The 21,249-nt window shown below is 42.8% G+C and overlaps 1 protein-coding gene across 1 annotated transcript in view; it reads right to left on the bottom strand.

The window, feature by feature from the left end:
- HIP1R (huntingtin interacting protein 1 related) overlaps nt 1-21,249 on the bottom strand; it is a 186,399-nt gene that overhangs the window by 49,634 nt on the left and 115,516 nt on the right. The window contains exons 14-16 of the mRNA XM_068244209.1: nt 17,772-17,955; nt 14,089-14,177; nt 3,918-4,034 (exon numbers count right to left, since the gene is read on the bottom strand). Coding sequence (XP_068100310.1) covers nt 3,918-4,034; nt 14,089-14,177; nt 17,772-17,955 — 390 coding nt within the window. The remainder of the gene's footprint in view (nt 1-3,917; nt 4,035-14,088; nt 14,178-17,771; nt 17,956-21,249) is intronic.

The raw sequence follows: 21,249 nt of genomic DNA, 5'->3' as shown, positions 1-21,249 counted from the left end.
ACTTAATTTGCACTATGCACTATAACTGTGATCATCTCCTGACAAAGCCCCCATTATGCTGGGGCAGGGAACACATCCGCCTGTCCGGGATTATTGCGAAATATATAGACGTGCAGTCTGCTTACCGCAATGTATCGGTTGCAGAGTGACAAGTGTGAATGGCTCTTATTTATAAAATAAGAGCCGTTCACTGTATTTAGCAACAAGCGGAGAACGGACAAAAAAAAATGTCCATCCTCTGCTCCAGTGGGAACAGAGCCATATAGTTTAAAGGTGGCCATACAATCAAGGAAAATTTTTTAGGGCCAATGCAAAATGCTAAGCAATCTCAACAGATTGACCTAGATTTTCCAGCCTGCCAGATCGATTGAAATCGATCGAAATTGGCCGCAAATCGATCGGTCAATCGATTTGCAATCGAACAAATCGATTTTGATTGATAAATCGGCCAAAAATCGGTTGAGTGCATGGGGCCCTTTAGATCACATGTTTAACTATTGAGGAGGAAGATCCCAGTCTGTGATATGTTAACAGCTTAGCAAAAAAGATTGCAAAGGCAGGACTATCCTGTATACTCCCTGTATACTCCCAATTCAAACAAATTAGCTGAATTCTTTCTGTGAATGCTCACCGATGGGCAACAACTGTCATTCTAAACATTCACAATTCAAACAAGATGCTTGGTTACAGTCAAGCAACCTGTTCCATAGAGACTGTCAGGAGAATAATAAGGGAGTAGCACCTGCAGTGGTAAGAATGTGCTTGCTCATTTGGCAAACCATCCTGACAAATCGCTCAACAAGGTCATAGGAAAATTGTACAGATGAACACAATATCAAGAACAACGAAAATCTAACATCCTAAATTGCCGTAATGAAAAGGAAAAAAAAAAGTCCATGACATACCTTGTGGAAAGACAACGGGATCATGTACAATGTCATACAAAATATGAAAAGCCATAGCTTATTAAAGCGTATTTTGTTCAAAAATATGTTGATGTGTGACAAAAATCACATGTATTGCACCAAAGTGACAATTAGCAGCTACTAATTAAACCACTATTTGTGAAATATTTTGTTACTAGGTATTTACTATAAAGCTTTGTTAGTACAAGATTCCCTCAGCAAGCAAGTCCTACAGCTATACCATTTTGCATCAATTGTCCTCTTCAAATGCAAGAAATGTACCATATATCCTGAGATACAAATCAAGAAAGGTGGGTGTGACTCGCAATAAAAAAAAAAAAAAAAAAAATCAAGTCTTGGGGTCGCCTTATTTGCATAGAACACCTAAATTTGAGACTTCTTTCTTAAATCTACGGCCCCCTTGGGACGGTATAACTGCACCTTTTATGAAAATTGGTGTTTCAGTAATGAACCACTGACGGGCACTATTTCCAGGTTATATACACATATGATAAGTCTACAGCAAGAACAGAAAACTAAAATAATGATAGACTGGGAGAAAGAACTCCAGATAAATTTAGATATAACTCAATGGCGAGCCCTAGCACAAAATATGTTAACAGCAACGCGAACTCCCATGATAAAAGATACGGCATTAAAACTATTTACAAGATGGTACAGATCCCCTGAAACAATCCATAAACTCTTTCCCTCAACCTCCCCATTGTGCTTTAGGGGCTGTCAAGAAAGTGGCACACTATCCCATATTTTTTGGTACTGCAATAAAATCAAACCAATATGGGATACCTTGCAAATAAATCTCTTGGCTATCACTTCTACAATTATAAATATCGAACCTACGCACGCCTTACTATTTGCACCTAATCCTGCCGTTCCGAAAAAATATAGAAGGATATATTACGCTGCAATATGTGCAATTTTATGGTCAGTGGCCCGACAATGGAAACAAACTACGATTCCCAATAGTCTAGTGATGTCAAGATTAGAGGATATCAGATTGATGGACCACCTATATAGCATATTACATGATACCAAACTCAAATCTCAAATGGATTGGGTGGAAGGAAACAAAATAATTATGGGTTTTAATGTTTAACGAGCTGTTATATCAATTGGCTGTCCTGGATCTTGAAAAAAGAGGTGTATGCCTGACACTGAGGTATTAATGTCTGATCTCATATTAATGTCTATTACTTGATTTTTATTAAGCTTTGATGTTATATGCAACTGAAGAAATAGTGAATGTACCTATAACACTTGGTTTACATGGTTTATATGATGAAAGTTCTAACTTTGTAATGCACAAAATCTTTTGAAAATAAAACTAAGTGAAAAAAAAAAAAAAACGAACACCTAAATTTCTCATACTTATAGCCGCGATGGGAGTCAAAGTACATCAGAAGCCATAGCGACTGAACATTCCACCCCTCTCCCGGGTGTGCCCGCCTCTCTTCCCCCAAATACCAGAAGAGCTGCAGTGAAAGGAACATATACAGTAGTTATTCCGCTGTCTCCTCATTTCCTCTTCCCTGCAGTCCGGTCAGCATGCACCAGTGCCCCCTGTAGGCTCTCAATGTATACCACGTGACATAAGGATGGAAGAGAGGGACACTGGTACATGCTGACCAGACCACAGGGAAGAGGAAACAAGTGGATGCGCTGCATGGTGGTGGAAGCGTGTGTATGTTCCTTCCACTGCGGCTGCTCTGGTATTTAGGGAAAGAGGCTGGTGCACCCGGGGGGAGGTGGCGAAATGTTCTTTCTCTTGTGGCCACTTCATATAGTGTTGGAAGAAAGGCAGAAGCAGGCGCAGTTGGGGAGAGGGGAACAAGAATGCGGTCTGTACTTTCGGGGAGGGGTGGAGAAAGTGCACTTCGGGGCACTTTTCTGCATAGACATATTTTAGTATAAAAATAGGGTAGTACGACCTAACTAACCTGTTCTTCCCTTCCTCTGTTTCTCCTCTTTTTCTCTTCTCTTCCTTTAAGCTATATACCCTGCATTAATACAGAGGTTATAATTTGATGTACTATAATTAAGTTAGGACAAAATATGTAATGCTCCTGATACAATTTGGGCTCCCTGAACTCTATGGACAATTCTTAAAAGAATCTCTAGGAAGGAGCCACTATGTACTAGAGTATCCTGTACTATGATTTATGATATTGTTGACCTCTGATTGTATCTAAGCTTAATTCTGTCCTGTTGTGGCCTCTTGGCAATGTTTTGTTGTATTAAAATCAATAAAATAATTTGTTAAAAAAAATAGGGTAGTATTCCGTTAGCCGGGCGCAACTGAGCTAAGTAATGTACCGATTCATGTATTTTCTGGCCGTCTCGCTGCGGCCAAATGTCTCAATAGTGAGTTAATTTAAGTAAATTAAGCCGGCGGCAATGTAACAGATGAAGCCGCCGGCTTCGGCTCTCTCCTCCCCCTGCCTCTCTCCTATACAATACTGGCAGCCGGGGACATGAGTGTCCCCCCAGAGTCATACGTCGCAGCAGGGAATCCTGCCGTTCGTTCTTGCAAAGCGGGTGCTGGCAGAAGCAATGTCTGCAGCCTCCCCGCTCTGCTTGTTTCTTGCGACAAACGACTCTCGGGGACACGCGTGTCCCCCGGCTGCCAGCGTTCTATAGGAGAGAGGCAGGGGGAGGAAAGGAGACAAAACTGAAGACGGCGACTTCATCTGTTACATTGCCGCCGGCTTATTTTAAATTAAATTAACTCACTTTTGATACATTTGGCCGCAGCGAGACGGCCAGAAAATTGTAGCTTAAGAGTACATTTTTCAGGTCGATGTATACACGAGGTTGACTTATATCCAAGTATATCATTCAGATGTAGTGTAGTACAATCACCAAAACTAGGTCAGCAAATGATTACAAGTACAGTGCTCCCAAATTGCAGAGTGTAACAGCCCTAATTGGTGAGGCAACAATTAACGCCAATTAGCTTGCATGCTCAAGACAAATGCAAGTGCTTCAACTAACCTTTATTTCTGATTCTCGCTTCACTTGATCCATCTGAAACGCCAGCTCTTCTTTGATGCGCTCCACTTCCTCTTGGTTTTGCTGCGATACGGTTAGCTGCTTGGCGGTGTCAGCATTCTAAATAACGCAAAGCAGCAGAGTTGATATGCTTAAGTTTTGGCTTTAATAGAGAGATTGCCTCATGAACTTGTGGCTGAAGTAATGCAGATACTCATTAACGCCTTTTATTTCAATAATACGTCAGGTGCTTCCCCACAATAATAAAGGTAGGCATACACTATTAGATGTGAAAACGATCAATGTCTACCAAATACTGATGGTTTACCACACTGCAAACTAAAAGACTCTGAAGCCACTTAAAAAAACGGCTTTTTACCTTTTATGTTAAGCATGTTTGCCCCTGTTAAAACGCTACTATCCCGCGGCATAACAAGGATTTTTTGACTCCCCCCCCCCCAAATCCCGTGTGCATAAACCACGATTTTCTTGGTCGTGAATTTTGCTGCCCAGGGAGGAAGAGCTGTGCCTCCATGCGCGTCAATCAGCACTTATCTCCGCCTCTCCCCGCCCCTCTCAGTGAAGGAAGACAGAGGGGCGGGCGGATGCAGTGATCCGCGCTGATAGACGCATGTAGAGGCAGAACTGCAGCCAAAAGCTCAGCCTCTCACGGAAGCGCTCCCCGCAATGTGCCCTAGGGGATTTGGGGGGTAAAAAAAAACCCTCGTTCTGGCGCGGGATAACAGCGTTTTAACAGTGGCAAACATGCCTAACATAAATAAAATGTAAAAAGCAGTTTTTAAATTGGCTTCAGACTCTCTTTAAGCAGGCCATACACACCAATTTCCAGTTAGATTCCTTGCATATTCAATCACTGGGTTGAATCTGCCAGGAATGTTTTGCACAACATGTCAGATTGTAATTTCAATCGCTTTTTACCCCCTCTTGAAAAAAATAAATGAACTGAAGTTACTGATTGGATGGAAAATCTCCATTGATTAGGGGCAGGAGTGGTAGATCCACATCTTACAGCGCTGCACTACACAGTGAGCAGTGCCACACTGCAGTTTGATTTTCAATAGATTTTATGCTTAAATCTTAATGTGCTGTGTGTGGAAGGAATCATTCCCTCTCTGATCATTGGGTGGCAATCTATGTAGGTATGGCCACCCTTACACCACTTGACCGTAGATTGTACCTTAGCAGAGATCTAACCAAATGTAATCTGCATCAATGCCTGCTTAATGCAGTACAATTGCTATGACACAGGTGGAAATCTTAACTAAGCAGTTTGGTTAGTTTGTATTTATATAGGGTTGACAATAGCTGCAGTGCTTTTACATGTGTATTAAGCTATATCACTGTCCCTCAGTGCAGCTTACAATCTAATCCCTACCATACTCAGTCCTATTATATAGTCTAAAGCAAATTTATTCTGAGGCCCAATTAATCTATCTGTATTTTTTAGGGATTGGGGAGGAAACCCACCAAAACATGGGGAGATCATACGAACTCCATGCAGATAGCATCCTGGCCCAAGTTTGAACCAGGCACGCAAGTTCTGCAAGGCAGAATTGTTATGCACCAGGGCTGTGGAGTCGGAGTCGTGGAGTCAGAGTCGGGGCAATTTTGGGTGCCTGGAGTCGGAAAAAAATGCACCGACTCCGACTCCTAATGAATTTAAACTGTAATTAAAACAGAAAATATGATAAAATGTTCCATTTCTCAGATAATCGTCATTATAAATAATTTATACATACAGTAATAGCTGTGCTTAGTGCACAAAAATGAAATAAACTCATCAAAATTAGTTATGTGTGCTGCTTCAATAAAGCAGTCCCCGTATTTTTAAAGTCAGATATACACATCTGATTGTGAATGTATATATGATGTGTACACAGGAATCTCTTACAGATACGAAAACCAAAATTAGCTTACCTGGTAATGCTGTTTTTAATAACCCTCCAGGACAGGTGCTACATATGAGATATGGGCCCGCCCCCAACAGGAAACACATCAAACTAGCCCTCTATAACTTCCACCTCTAGCCTCTACCTGCCAGTATGTTCCAATTAACTGTTCCGATAGAATGCCTCACATATTACATAAATACATGCTTACAACTTAATTTTACATCATACATGTTTACAACATATAGTTTTCCGTATGCACATAAGTTTTTAGGGTGGGTCACCTGTCCTGGAGGGTTATTAAAAACAGCATTACCAGGTAAGCTAATTTTGGTTTTTTCAAATAACCCTCCAGGACAGGTGCTACATATGAGATGATATGCAATAAGCAGCACTAACCTTAGGGAGGGATCACAGCTTGAAGAACTTTCCTTCCAAAGGTTTGTTCTTCCGCTGATAGTAGATCCAGCCTGTAGTGTCTAATGAAGGTGTTCGACGTCTTCCAGGTTGCCGCTTTGCAGATGTCGGTTGCCGTAGCTCCAGCTCTGTAAGCCCAGGAAGTTGCAACTGACCTAGTTGAGTGTGCTGTTATTTCCTTTGGACAGGGAACTCCTTTAAGTCTATATGCTTCCTTAATGCAGGCTTTAATCCATCTTGCTATAGAGGCTTTAGACATACTCTTCCCTTTTGTTGCACCCGAAAAATTAACAAATAATGTTGTAGATTTTCTAAACTCCTTTACTCTATCCAAATAAAATAATAAACATCTTCTGACGTCTAACTTATGCCATCTAATCTCTCTAGGATCAGTGGCATTTTTACAAAAGGATGGCAAAACAATTTCCTGCATCCTATTGGATAGAGTAGCGACCTTTGGCAAGAACTCACTTGCCGTCTTCAGAACTACTCGGTCATGAAAAATGGAACAAAATGGTTCAACAGAACTTAGAGCTTCCAGCTCGCTTATTCTCCTTGCTGAGGTAATAGCTACTAAAAAAATGGTCTTCATTGTTAAGAATCGTAATGGAATTCCATTCAATGGTTCAAAATCATCACTCATCAAACTGTTTAGAACTAAAGTCAAATCCCAACTTGGATATGAACATTTAATTACCGGCCGAGACCGTTCTACTGATTTCAAAAATCTGATAACTAAGGGTTCTAAGGCTAACCGCCTATTAAGAAAAACTGAAAGGGCTGCAACCTGCACTTTCAATGTGCTCAATGCCAGTTTCTTGTCAATTCCATCTTGCAAGAATTCTAGTACTGTAGCCAGTCTATTTGATCTCAGGCCTGATTCCTTTTTCCATTTACAAAAGGTTTTCCAATATTTTAGGTAGATTACTCTTGTAACACTCTTCCTACTGTTTAATATCGTCTTTGTCACTCTGTCCGATAGCCCCCTTCTCTTTAGGATTTGCCCCTCAGAAACCACGCTGTCAGCTGAAGATTGGGAATCTGAATCCATTCGCCTTCTTTTCTGAGAAGGTTGTGCCTGTCTCTCAACTGGATCGGTTTGTCCACTAACATCGATTTTAACATTGGGAACCAGAGTCGTTTTGGCCAATTGGGTGCAATCAGTATCAGATACATTGCAGTTGATCTCAGCTTCTGCATTACTATTGATAATAGAGGGATTGGAGGGAATGCATAGGCGATCTGAAAGTCCCATGTCTGTGCTAACGCATCTACCCCCAAAGCTCCTCTTGGGTCTAATGAGAAAAATTGGTTGCAGTGCGTGTTCTCCCAATTGGCGAACAGATCTATCTGCGGATGACCCCATCTTTGTGTCAATTCCTTGAATATATTTGGATTTAAACTTAGTTCTGAATTGGACAATTTTTCTCTGCTCAACAGATCCGCCATGGTATTTAGGGATCCTTTGAGGTGCACTGCTGAAATTGACTGAAGATTTTGCTCTCCCCAATCTAATATCTCCAGCACTAGTCTCAACAGCCGTTCTGACCTTGTTCCACCCTGCTTGTTCAGATACATGACAACTGTCATGTTGTCTGACCGGATCTGAATATGGTGGCCCCTTATCCTGTCTGTCGCTTGAGTTAACGCTACCTTCACTGCCAGCAATTCTCGATAATTTGAAGACTGAACTATCACTTCCCTTGGCCAAGTCCCCTGTAAATAAATGCCTTCTATGTGAGCCCCCCATCCTGTGAGGCTGGCATCTGTTGTCAGGATCTTTGTTACTGGACACCTCCACAAGCGACCCTGTATTAGATTGGGCTCCTGAACCCACCAATCCAAAGATTGCTTTATATTTTCTGGTATGCATAGGGTCTGATCTAGGACTGACTGATCTCCTTTCCAATTCTGTAACAGCCATAGCTGCAGCGGTCTTATATGTTTTAGTGCCCAATATACTGCCGGGGCTGTGGAGGTTAAAAACCCCAACAGTCTCATGACTTGTCTGGGTGTCGTGGTTGCTTCCTTCTGACACTGCCGCACCATTGTCTGGAGCTTTAATGTCTTGTCCCCAGGAAGGAACAATCTCTGGGCCACCGAGTTTACCGTGAATCCCAGAAATTGAATTTCTTGTGTTGGAACCAGGAATGATTTTTGAAAATTTACTAACCACCCTGTCTGTTCCAAAAGTTGTATCACCATATTCTTGTGCCTCTCTAGATCCTGTATACTGTCGGCTACTACCAATAAATCGTCTAGATAAGGGATTATAAGAATTCCCTTCAGATGTAGAGCTCCCACAATCTCTGCCATCACCTTTGTGAAAATTCTGGGAGCTGAAGAGATTCCGAACGGAAGACAGCAGAATTGAAAATGTTCTGGACCTGAAACTGTCATTACACTGAAACGAAGGAAAGCTTGAGACTCTTTCCTTATTGGGATATGCCAGTAAGCATCTGTTAGATCTATATTGATCATAAAACAATCTGGGGACAGAAGGTTTCGCATTGTAAATACAGTTTCCATTCGAAATCTCTCGTACCTTATATAAGGATTCAGGGGTTTGAGGTTCAATATCAGCCGATACTTCCCCGTGGTTTTTTTTACTAGGAATATTCTTGAATAAAACCCTTGTTTCTCCTGAGCAGGTGGAACTCTGCATACTACATCTCTTGCTAGCATGTCCTTTACTATTTCTTGCATGGCCTCTTTTTCCTCTGGAACTTTTGGGGGTGAAGTCACTATAAATCGTTTGGGAGGATTTCTTGAAAATTTAATCTTGTATCCATTCTCTATTAGGTCTAAAATGAATTTGTTTCTTGTCATTTCTTTCCAACCTAATAGGAACTTCTTTAACCTTCCCCCCACCTTGTTGGCGTCATGGTTTACTCTTTCTTTCCGTTGATGTAAACAACGGACTTCTTTTGGTAAATCCCCTATTACCTGTCCAGGGCTTACGTTTCTGCTGTTCTCTCCCCTGCGTCTGCCTCTTCCGAAAAAAAGGTTTCTTTTTTGTTTCAAACTTCCTCTTTTTCGGAAAAGTTGCTTTTTTACTAGCTGTACGCTCTAACACTTCCTGGAGCTGTGGGCCGAACAGTAAATCACCTGAAAAGGGAAGAGCACAGGCTCAAGATTTTGATGCTTGACTGCCATCCCATGTTTTTATCCATAAATTTCTGCGAGCACTATTTATCAGTGCGGTAGATTTAGCTGTAATCCTTAGAGATTCTGAGGCTGCATCAATGACGTAGTCATTACCTCCCTCTACTACCTCAACAGCTTCTAAAATATCTTTTTTAGGGGCATCCTCATTAATCAATTTTTTTATTCTTTCCAACCATACTGACATTGTGCGAGATACACAGGTAGTTGCAGCGGCTGGTTTAAAGTTGGTCGCAGTAGCTGACCATGCTTTTTTGAGAGAAAACTCAATCTTTTTATCCCCCGGATCCTTAAGCCGACCTAAATCCTCAAAAGCCAACTCGTTATCTTTATCTACTTGGCTAAAGGCGGCATCAAGTTTGGGGCATGACTCCCATAATTTAGCGTCCTCCTCTGAGAAAGGAAACCGCCTTTTAAAACCTCTTGAGATAAATAATCTTTTATCCGGGTCTTTCCATTGTAACATAATCAGATTCTTCATTGCACTATGAAATGGAAAACAGAGTTGCTCTGAGGGTTCCATACCCGTGTATAACTTATCATGTAAAGACTTTTCAGATGTCTTCTTTTGAGGAATGTCAAGAGTTGAATAAATTGCCTTAAGTAACTCTTCCGTTTCCTCAGAAGCAAACTTAAATTTGGATGATTTAAAAGCGTCATCCGCTTCCTCCTGTTCTGACAGTTCTTCTGAAGACCTGGAGTCCAGGTCACCAGTTTCCTGGTGACTATCCTGCTCCTCTTCAGAAGAATAAATTATTCTAGGTGACTTTCCTAAAGCCTTTCTAGGTTTGACTGAGGGAGCCGACTGTTGTCCTTGTGCTGAGGTAGTCGGTAGGCTTTCTCTGAAGGCCTTAAAGGTCTCCACCATCTCTTGACGCATAGTGAACATGAAGTCTTTACATGAAGCAGTATTATCCTCATTAATAATGCTTGATATACACTTTTGACAGGAAGCTTTTGGCCAGTGCAGTTGTAAGGGTTTATTACACAATATGCAACTCCTGGGCCTATCAGAGCTATCAGACTCCATAGCTCCCTAGAAACATACAAATAACAATCAATATGTCATAATGATACTCTTTTCATACCAATTAATATGCAAACAGGTATTGGTAATCTTAAGAAAACTAGGTATAGTATGATTCCACCAATTAGTGAAATACTATTTTATTTTATTTTTTTTATTTTTTTCCAGGTATCATTGCAAAAACGCATAGACCCTGTGTAAAACAAAATTGTTACTTAAAGAAATTGCTGTTAATAATAGTGACAATCTTTCGTATCCACCATAAAATCAGCTTTGCCATATATAATATAATAAATTATAGCGCAAACCAACGAGATAATCATGCTATAGGATATGCAGACCTCGTTGAAATCATGTGGCCTACGTCCATAATCATCATAAAACATTAGACTGTAGCCACTATTATGTATTCAGACCTACTGATCAGACTGCGGCCTTAGTGAATTACTACATCACCACCATTCAGCAGACCTCATGGATCAGTATGCGGCCAAACAGATTTCAGACCTTCGCAGATCAGACGGGCGACTGTCCTCCGACACTGCCCCACTTACCTGATCTGCCGTCTTCTGCTTTGCGTCCATCTCCTTCACCATCTCCAACGCGTGTGAAGGTTTGAACGCCGCGGCATCTAAACAGGCGCTCGAACCGGAACTGGAAATGGCGCCACCGGACGTGACGTCATACTCAGGGCGGAAGTACTGTACGGAGAGCGCCAATGCCCTAGCCTCCGCTTGGACCTGCTGCCCCGCACTCCGCTTCCTCCAAGAGACCACCATTACGCCTCCGCTTGGCACTGTCCCCTCCGTCGCGCGTATGGCCTCCGCCTTAGCTGCCTCCAATGCCGCTCCTCTGGATACCGCTGCACCTGCCGGTTTTCGCCAAAGGAATCCACCAGCCTGTGGATAAAGGTAACCTCCAGAACCCCACCAGGATAGGGCTACCCAAACTAGTTCTCCATGGCCTCAGCACTGCCTGGCTGCTGACCACTCCACTAGCTAGAGAGCTAGGTGTTCCCCGGAACAGGAAACACAAAGAACTGGCAGGTAGAGGCTAGAGGTGGAAGTTATAGAGGGCTAGTTTGATGTGTTTCCTGTTGGGGGCGGGCCCATATCTCATATGTAGCACCTGTCCTGGAGGGTTATTTGAAAAAGAACATCTATGCTGGAAGAACAAAGCCTGATGTGTAGCCGTGTCACTAATAGAGATGGTCAATGAGATGGAAAAAAATCTGCGTTGATTCTGATTTATGCAAATGTACACACTCTTTGCTCATGAAATCAAATAATTTGATATATTGTTAAAATTTGGTTTGGTGACTATGAATTAAATGGTACCTGAGAAGGATGAAAAGAAAAGTTTTATACATACCTGGGGCTTCCTCCAGCCCCCTTCAGGCTAATCAGTCCCTTGCTGTCCACCTCCACCACCTGGATCTTCTGCTATGAGTCCTGGTAATTCAGCCAGTCAGCACAGTCCGGACGCATGCTGCTTCCACAGCCAGGAGCTTTCTGCACCTGCACAATAGTGCTGCGCAGGTGTAGTACGCTCCCGGCGGTGGAGTGTGTGCATGCGCACTACGCCAGACTGGCTCAAGTACCTGGACTCATAGCAGAAGATCCAGGTGGAGGAGGACAGCGAGGGACTGATTAGCCTGAAGGGGGCTGGAGGAAGCGCAAGGTATGTATAAAACTTGAATTTCATCTGTCTCAGGTTTACTTTGTTGCACAGTAGTACTATACTCTACATATGCACTCCCCACAGAGCTGCAGGGAATCCACTGAGAAGGTTGTGCACATTGAACACAGAAGTGTTGTCTATCACCCATAAACCTGGTTCAGATTGTGCATGAAGAATGTGTAATAGAGGAATAATCTCCTCATTACCCTGCAGAGTACCTGCACATCACTCTTACATGTACCAACAGTTACATTGCCTAGGGCCTGATAGATGTTCTTTGTTCCGGTCTGTACCTTTTACAAGTACTCTTACCAAGGACTAGTTTTAGTCTATGACTAAAGGGAATAAATATGGCAGTCTCCATATCCTTCTCACTTCAGTTGTCTTTTAAAATTCCTAAGCGTTGGCAGTTAAGAGACGAATTTCATGTTACATACTTTCAATCAACAAGATTGTAATATGCAAATTAGAGGAGTTGGAGTCGAGGAATCGTAGTCGGTGGAATCCTAAACTGAGGCGTCTGAGTCGGTGGATTTTTGTACCGACTCCACAGCCCTGTTATACACTATACCACCATGCCACCCAGTTACTGTATATATTGTTCACTATGGAAAGGCATGTGCAATGCATAATAGTGAAGAATATAGTACTAAATGAAGTTTAACCACTTCACCCCAAAGCGGTTTTTACCCTAACGTACAAGAGCGTGTTCACTTTTCAGTGCTCATCCCTTTCATTTGCCAATAGCTTAATCACAATTAAATGATCTATATCTTGTTTTTTTCATCACCAATTCGGCTTGATATTGGTTTTCAGTAATTACTTTATTTTCTATGCATTTTAAAAGGGAAAAACAAGGAAAACATTTTATCCCCTATAGTTTTAATACAAACACTGCTACTGGGCATAAAACCCACACATTTTATCGGCCAATTTGTTCTGGTTATCACAAGATTTTAATTATGTCCCTAGTACAAAGTATGGTGACAATATAGTATTTGGAAATAAAGGTGTATTTTTTGTTTGTTTTTTTCACTATTTGTACGTGCACACGTGGGAGTGCACACAGAAATGCACGTGCGTGAGTGCGCACACACGCACAGCGGCAGCAGCACTGTGACTTATAAAAACGTCCTGGAGCCATTAAGAAGCTCTAGCAGGTCATTTTTATAAGTCAGCTTGTCATTAAGTGGTTAAGGGCCCGGTTCCTCCGGCCACATTGCTGCCGTGCAGTGCGATCATTGCACCGCACACACCCGTAGGCACTTCCGGTCATGCTGCGATGCGGTTCAATACAACCTCTATGGGACCTGGAAGCGAACTGCAGAAAGCTACAGCATGCTATCCATAAATTTAGCCGCACCGCTCCCCATCACGACCAGAAAATCGCATCAGTGGAAACTTTTCTATTGACCAACACTGACTGCAGTTTGCGTGCAGTGATCGCAACGCGTGTAGTGGAAATAGGCCCTTAATGTTCTTCACTTTGCTGAAAACTTTTGTGAGAAAGCAAGAAGTAGAGACAGTTTTAAACCAGGTTTTAAAAACATACCAAGTAATGAGTATTAAACGTGCACTGCTAGGTACATTTTTAGAGTTGAAATCATCGAATTGTGCTTGATTTTCACCAACCATCAAGGCTGTCACTGATGAGGTTTTTTTTTTTATATACAGTATACACCTAGTATGCATCTTGCGAAGCATCCACTAGATGGCACATGTACACAGAAAATGGTGTTAGCCCGTGCATACCCCACTCTGCCTTCCACTGAATAATTAATACAAACACAGGAATGGATCCTAATGCATTCCCTGGTACTGTCTATGGTGTAGAGTTGCACCAGGGGAAATCTATGTATCCTACAGTGAAAATAATTTGATGAAGAATACAAAGGAAGAGGTTTGAAATAGGGAACCCTGAAATAAGTCATACTAATTTATTTATTTTAAGTCATATTAAAACGCAAAAAGGTACCTTTCTCAAAAGTCCAGCATGTACATTGATCAGCTCATTGTGCTTTTCCTTCAATTTGTTGTAACGTACTTCAGTTGCTTGTACTTTCTCTGTTAATCAAAAACAGAAGTATTAATGATACATCACTAATACCAAAGGGAAATTAAAGATAAATAGGTGGGAGGCTTTGTGTGGTAAGCTGTACATCTCCTTCATATAAACTCACATGTAACAGATTAATAAACACCCTTATACTAATATACGCTATATACCCATTAGTTGATTCATGAAAAGTGACCAGACAACTGCGTAGAAACATAAGAGTTGTAATCATAATTGCAAATCACATTTGACAGGGAGACATGAATCATACGATACAGCAAACCAGTAAAAGCACAACAATACCCTCCATTAGTAGAATATGATTTTAAGTGTATCGGAGATGGGGGGGTTGGTGGGGAGAATATTCAAACATGCCTGGGGCTTCCTCCAGCCCGCTTAAGACCTTTGGCTCCCTCACCATCCTCCCAGGTCGCCTCGATTCTGCTGCTAGGGTCCTCAGCGGTTTCTCCAGTCTGGGCCAGTCGGCGCATGCGCGGGTGACCAAGCCGCGCATGTGCAGTATGCCCCAACCACAGAAACTTCAGAGGACGCTAGTGGCGGATCGAGGTGACCTGGGAGGATTGTAAGGGAGCCAAAAGGTCTGAAGCAGGCTGGAGGAAGTCCAAGGTATGTATGAATTTCCCCCACAGTGGTCTCAGGTTCCCTTTAAGATGAAACTACAGTGGGAACCGACTGCAATATTGGGTGCCAGGCCTCTTCCACCTTTCACCCTGCCCCCCTCCCAAAATCTACAGATAAAATACAGCTGAGTTGCTGGAACCTTACATCCTCCAGCATCAGGTTCTCTGCATCCACCACAGCAACATTGAGGTCACAAAACATGCAAAAAGTTTCTGGACCAAGAGGCAGAATATGATGAATAAAGCAATGGTGGAAGACACAGAGGGCAGTGAGCGTCAGTCTCTCCAAAACACAACTTGGTGGCACTAGAGGAGAGATATTGGCCTCAATTCACCAAGATCATGCTGGAGATAATAAGGCAAGAGAAAGCGTACCTCCACACAGTGAGAGTTATCTTATCTCTTCATTCCTTAAGTCACCTCCTCTGTAGCTAAGTCACCTCCTCTGTAGCTAAGTCACCTCCTCTGTAGCTAAGTCACCTCCTCTGTAGCTAAGTCACCTCCTCTGTAGCTAAGTCACCTCCTCTGTAGCTAAGTCACCTCCTCTGTAGCTAAGTCACCTCCTCTGTAGCTAAGTCACCTCCTCTGTAGGTATTTTCACATGCAGTTAAGTAACAACCTGTCTTTAACTCTGGAGTTATTTTAAGGATTGAAGAGTTAACTTAAAGACAGAAGAGTTAACTTTAGGTTTGCCTGAGGTAAAATGTTTCCTAAATACTACATGCCCCGTCACCATGGTGATAACTAGACACGTTATTAAAGACAGGAGATAAGCTTAGTGAATTGAGGCCATAGTCTGGAACCGCCACCTACTAGGAATCAGAGAGAAAGCGAGTGGGCTGGAGGGGAGAGAGAGGTCAGCACAACACATCACATTCATGCTCCTTTTGCTTAGGATTGCTAAATCATTAGCAAAAGGAGCATGAATCAGCTTTGCATGCTGTGGTTGAAGGTCATTCAGCAGCCATTATGTGTATCAATACGTCTGCAGGAAATCAATATTTTAAAGTGAATCAGTAGCAGCTTCCCTCTAAAAATAAATTATAAGAAGAAAAAAAGGCAAGAAAATGAATGAAAGGTCATACAACAGAACTACAATATACACCTACAAGTCAAACAAGTTAAGGAAGCTCGTAAATGTCAAAGAAACCATACAGAGATTGGAGACTCAGGCCCAACTATCGGTGACTAATGCAGGAGTGTCCATATACAAGGTGAGAAGGAAAGGAAATCTTGACACTGGAACCAAGTCTTAGGCCAACCGCAATATCGCAGCTAACTACCTCCCTTATAAAGTTCCCTGGTGTGTAATGGTCCAACCCTCTCTCAACTTTACAGTTCCCTGGTGTCTATAGTGCTTTTATACTCGCCCCCCTATACAGATCTCTAGTGTCTAGTGCTTTCACCCTCCCCATATAGCTTCCCTGGTAGTCTAGAGTAGGCCAAGCATAACAAAGTGGGGCAATTACTTGCGGTCCAAATTTTGATGGCTCTGTGGGCCAGATTCAGCCCGTAGGCTGGAGTTTGAAATGTAGAGTCTAAATGATTGAGTGAAGACTAAAGATGTCCACTAATGATTTAATATTTTTTGCCCAATCTTACCATTTCTATGTAATAAAAGAGACTGCCTAAAGTATCTATTCAATATATTCACTCTTTAATCTGCAACTACACAAATTTTATAAAATTGGACAAAAAAGTTGCATCATTAGAGGCCACCATAAGTTTCATGCCGCCAGAAAAGCTTAAAAAGAATTATTACTCAGTAAATTATAAAATGCCTCTTCAAGAAATCTCTCGTTCATATTAATTCACTTTAAAGAAATTCAACTGCAAAACAAAACATAAACCATCTAGGGCTGCTGTAAAGGACAACACACAAATATGTTAGGTTAGTAAAGATGTTGAAGCTGTGTACCTACCTGCTCAGCCTGTCCCTTTTTTCCAATTAGTCCTGCCCAGGGCAATTTCTAGGCGAAATTACACCCAGGGCAAGGGTGTAAAAATTGCGCTCCCTTCCCCCCAACCCCAGTCACTACTTACTAGTGACCAGCCGCTTATCCAGGAGGAAGCAGAGACCAGGAAAACACAGGCGAAGAGAGCCCGGAAAGCAGACTCCTCCATGGGCGTCGCATACTGACAGCCTGTAGTACCGCTACAGGACATCAGGTGTCATGCGGTGGTGACATGATGATGACTTTACGTCTGATGCAGGCAGCCAAGGAGGAGTCAAGGAAGGTGATTGTGCTGGTGATCTTCCATTTGGCTGCACCGCACGTCACCAGCTTCCTAGCGGTTATGTCCTTCTGCCTGCGCCCCCTTCTACTTACCTGTCTGCGCCCAGGACTGTTGCACTTCCCAAGAAATGGCCCTGGTACTCCCCCCCCCCCCTGCCACCCCTTCAGAGCAAAAAGTGACAACTATCCAGTGCCAAGCAATACACTTATGGAAATCACGTGAACTGTCATTACGATGTGCAGGTCAGAAACGTTTGAGAAGTTGAATGCATCAGGGAGGAGGTCTGCAGCTACATGAGATGAAACCACACAGAAGTGAGCAATTATTCCATGTGGGCCTGGCAGTTGAAAGGCATGGGGATAACCACTTATACTCCAACAAAGTGTTGCTAATTTCTAGACATGATTCGACTTCGTTCTCTGTTTTTATACAAACACTTTTCTTGTATGCAGTATAATTAGACTTACATTTGCACATAATTAAATGGCTACTTTATCTTAATTTGTTTTTTGCTTTGGCATTAAGTACATTTTAATCATGTTGCTGATCGCAGCCTGGTGGCAGATGTTTGTGAAATCCCTATGGTGTAATTAAGCTTCTGCATTTTTATAAGCCTTTCAGGAGCTGCCAGGGCATAAGCAGCGCATACACACAACAAACAACCACTGCATGGATTAAAGATGTCACTTGCTTTAGAAATTCTGCCAATTTCTGAAGACCTACTTTCCATTTCCACATGAAGCCCCTGGGTTTTATCGCTCTCCTGCTTCAGTTTCCGCAATTTCTCCAACTCGTCCCGCAGCTGTTCATTATCCACCAAGGCTTTCTGCTTCTGCTTCCGCTGCTCCTCCACCTCAGCTTCTAAAGTGTTAATCTGACCTTTCAGCTGCATGATGTACTTCTGTGCCTAGAATGAGAAACCATGTAACCATTGTCATTACCACAACCAAGTTAAGGGAATCTGCGGTAGGAAAAATGCAAGACTAGCATCTCATAGTCCTTATCAGTATTGCTCCTTGTATGGCTTCATTACTTCAGGGCCCAAGCATCGAGTAGTTATACCATCCATATACAAGACAATGGGCATGATTCACAAAGCTTTTTCACCTGTTTTCCTCTGTTTTCACCTGATCTGTGTTACATTTTTAAGCTCCAAAAGAGCAAAAATATAATATAATTAAAGAGACACTGAAGCGAAAAAAAATATATGATATAGTGAATTGGTTGTGTACTATGAATTACTAGAAGATTAGCAGCAAAGAAAATATTCTCATCCTTTTATTTTCAGGTATATAGTGTTTTTTCTAACATTGCATCATTCTATAATATGTGCAGATTACACAACACTCAGCATTCAAAATGAGTCTTTCAGAGCAGTCTGTGAAGTAATGACCTCTCCTCTAGCAGAGGAAAAGTAAATAGTTCACTTACAGTTGAGATAATAAAAGTCAGATAACAGCCCTCTCCAGGACTAACTTAGTGGGAGAGCTTAATGGCTTGTTTGCATAGAGATAACAACTGGAGTTTATCAACTCTTCCTGTACTGGAAACAATTAGACTGATGTATCTGATCTTAATGTTTTATTTCTTAGCTGTACTACACATACAAATTATAATATAATTTTTTTTCCGCCTCAGTGTCTCTTTAAAGAGGAACTGTAACGGCAAAACGTCCCCTGGGGGGTACTCACCTCGGGTGGGGGAAGCCTCAGGATCCTAATGAGGCTTCCCACGCCGTCCTCCGTCCCTCGGGGGTCTCGCGGCAGCCCTCCGTACAGCCGGCGACAGGCCCGACTGTAATTTCAATATTTACCTTTGCTGGCTCCAGCGGGGGCGCTGTGGCTGCTTTCGGCTCAGAAATAGACGGAAATACCCGATCTCCGTCGGGTCCGCTCTACTGCGCAGGCGCAAGTCTCCGGCACCTGCACAGTAGAGCGGACCCGACGGAGATCGGGTATTTCCGTCCATTTCCGAGCCGAAAGCAGCCACAGCGCCCCCGCTGGAGCCAGCAAAGGTAAATATTGAAATTAGTCTGGCCTGTCGCCGGCTGTTCAGAGGGCTGCAGCGAGACCCCCGTGGGACGGAGGACGGCGTGGGAAGCCTCATTAGGATCCAGAGGATTCCCCCACCTGAGGTGAGTACCCCCCAGGGGATCTTTTTGAAGTGAAAGAAGCTGGAGGGTTAAGGACACAAGCCCATGAACAGGAACAGCAGGTATTTTCTGAAGTGAAAATAAAAATTTCAGAGCAGTCTGTGAAGTAATGACCTCTCCTCTAGCAGAGGAAAAGTAAACAGTTCACTTACAGTTGAGATAATAAAAGTCAGATAACAGCCCTCACCACTTAGTCGGAGAGCTTAATGGCTTGTTTGCATAGAGATAACAACTGGAGTTTCTCAACTCCTCCTGTACTGGAAACAATTACACTGATGTATCTGATCTTAATGTTTTATTTCTTAGCTGTGCTACACATACAAATCATAATATCTTTTTCGCTTCAGTGTCTCTTTAAGGTAAGCAAAGTAATATTGTAATGAAGGTAATCAGGAACAACTTACTTTGAGTGATTATTTTGCTTGTAAATGTGCTGAAAAGTTATAAGGTAATAAGTCATTCATGAGAAATTTTGTGAATAGAGCCCAATATTATCCAGAAGACCGCAATTGCCTGGCTTTGCCATGTATGATCTGCAGACCACATTTGTGCAAATGTCTACTTGTAAGCAGGTTATAACAATATAAGAGACAAGGTATATGTATGCCCTGCAATGATAGGTGACCTGTAAGAACCACTAATAGGATTTAACACATTATTATAAGGACATAAGCAATCTTGTGGACTCCTTGGTTCACCTCCTATGGTTAGACATCTACAAGAAGGTTAGCCCAGTCCTAGTGCAACACTGTAAACATGCAATGGGTTTGTATTTTTTTCCCATGTTGGTATGAGTGTCCTTTGGCCCACTTTCAAGACATTCTGATATGTGGCAAAAAAAAACAGAATGAAGGCCAAATAATATAGAAGATAAATCCTTATGGTACCGTATATACTCGCATATAAGCCGACCCCCCAAGTTTTACCTTTAAAAAGGGGTAAAACTGATTGACTCGCATACAAGCCGAGGGTAGGAATCGCAGCAAAGGCAGAGAAGCAGAGCCACAGTCACAGGTGCCTCTATATAGTGCACTGAGAGTGACAATGTAAAACACACACACACACACACACACACACACACACACACACACACACACACACACACACACACACACACACACACACACACACACACACACACACACACACACACACACACACACACACACACACACACACACACACACACACACACACACTCAAGTGCCCCACAGCATAAAAATTGTCACCCCGCAAGAATGCCCCCTTTGCTTAAAAATACAAGGAGCAGTACAGAGACACACTTGCATAAATAGGTGGCTTAGGATGCAAATTTTGTATCTAAATAAGTCTGCTGGTCTAGCTGTGTCTTGCCTGTTCTGCATGCTCCCTGTGCACTATCAGTAAAATAAAGCATGCATTTTGAGGTCCCTGTGACAGATGCACCCCACTGCTGTGTATCCCCTGTGCCCAATACAAAATGAAATTGTTACTTTATCAAGGGCACTCTACTGTGTCTTGTGTCCGTGAACCCCCGCATCAACAGAGTGTGTGGCAGTCACTAGGAGGCCTGACCTGAGGTGCAGCGGAGCGGAGAGAGCAACATCGTCACTTCCCTTATGTGCTGGATGCATATACAGTTCCAAATGGAGGTGCAGTTTTCTCAGGGGCTCTCCACTGGGACAATTTCCATGGTGGCTGCGGTGTAGCAGATCGTATAGAGCAGCGGCGTCACGTGGAGCTCTGGGGATTCCCTTGCCTCTCTCATAGCTTGCCGTGTCTCATATGACGCAATCTAGTGGCGCCTTGAGACATAGCGAGACAGAGAGGCAAGGGAATCCCCAGAGCTCCACGTGACGCCGCTGCTCTCTATGATCTGCTACACCGCAGCCACTGTGGAAAGTGTCACATCGGGGAGCCCCCGCTCTGCTACACCGCAGCAACCACAGAAATTGTCCCAGTGGAGAGCCCCTGAGAAAACGGCACCTCCATTTGGAATGCATGGACAAAGCCGGGGGGGGGCTATAACTAGTCGGCAAGGCATTCAGGTGGACATGACTCGCATGTAAG

The sequence above is a fragment of the Hyperolius riggenbachi genome, chromosome 1 (genome assembly GCF_040937935.1).
Source record: "Hyperolius riggenbachi isolate aHypRig1 chromosome 1, aHypRig1.pri, whole genome shotgun sequence".
NCBI lineage: Eukaryota > Metazoa > Chordata > Amphibia > Anura > Hyperoliidae > Hyperolius > Hyperolius riggenbachi.
Note: the sequence above shows the minus strand (reverse complement) of the source record. Positions and strands in the feature narration are given on the sequence as shown.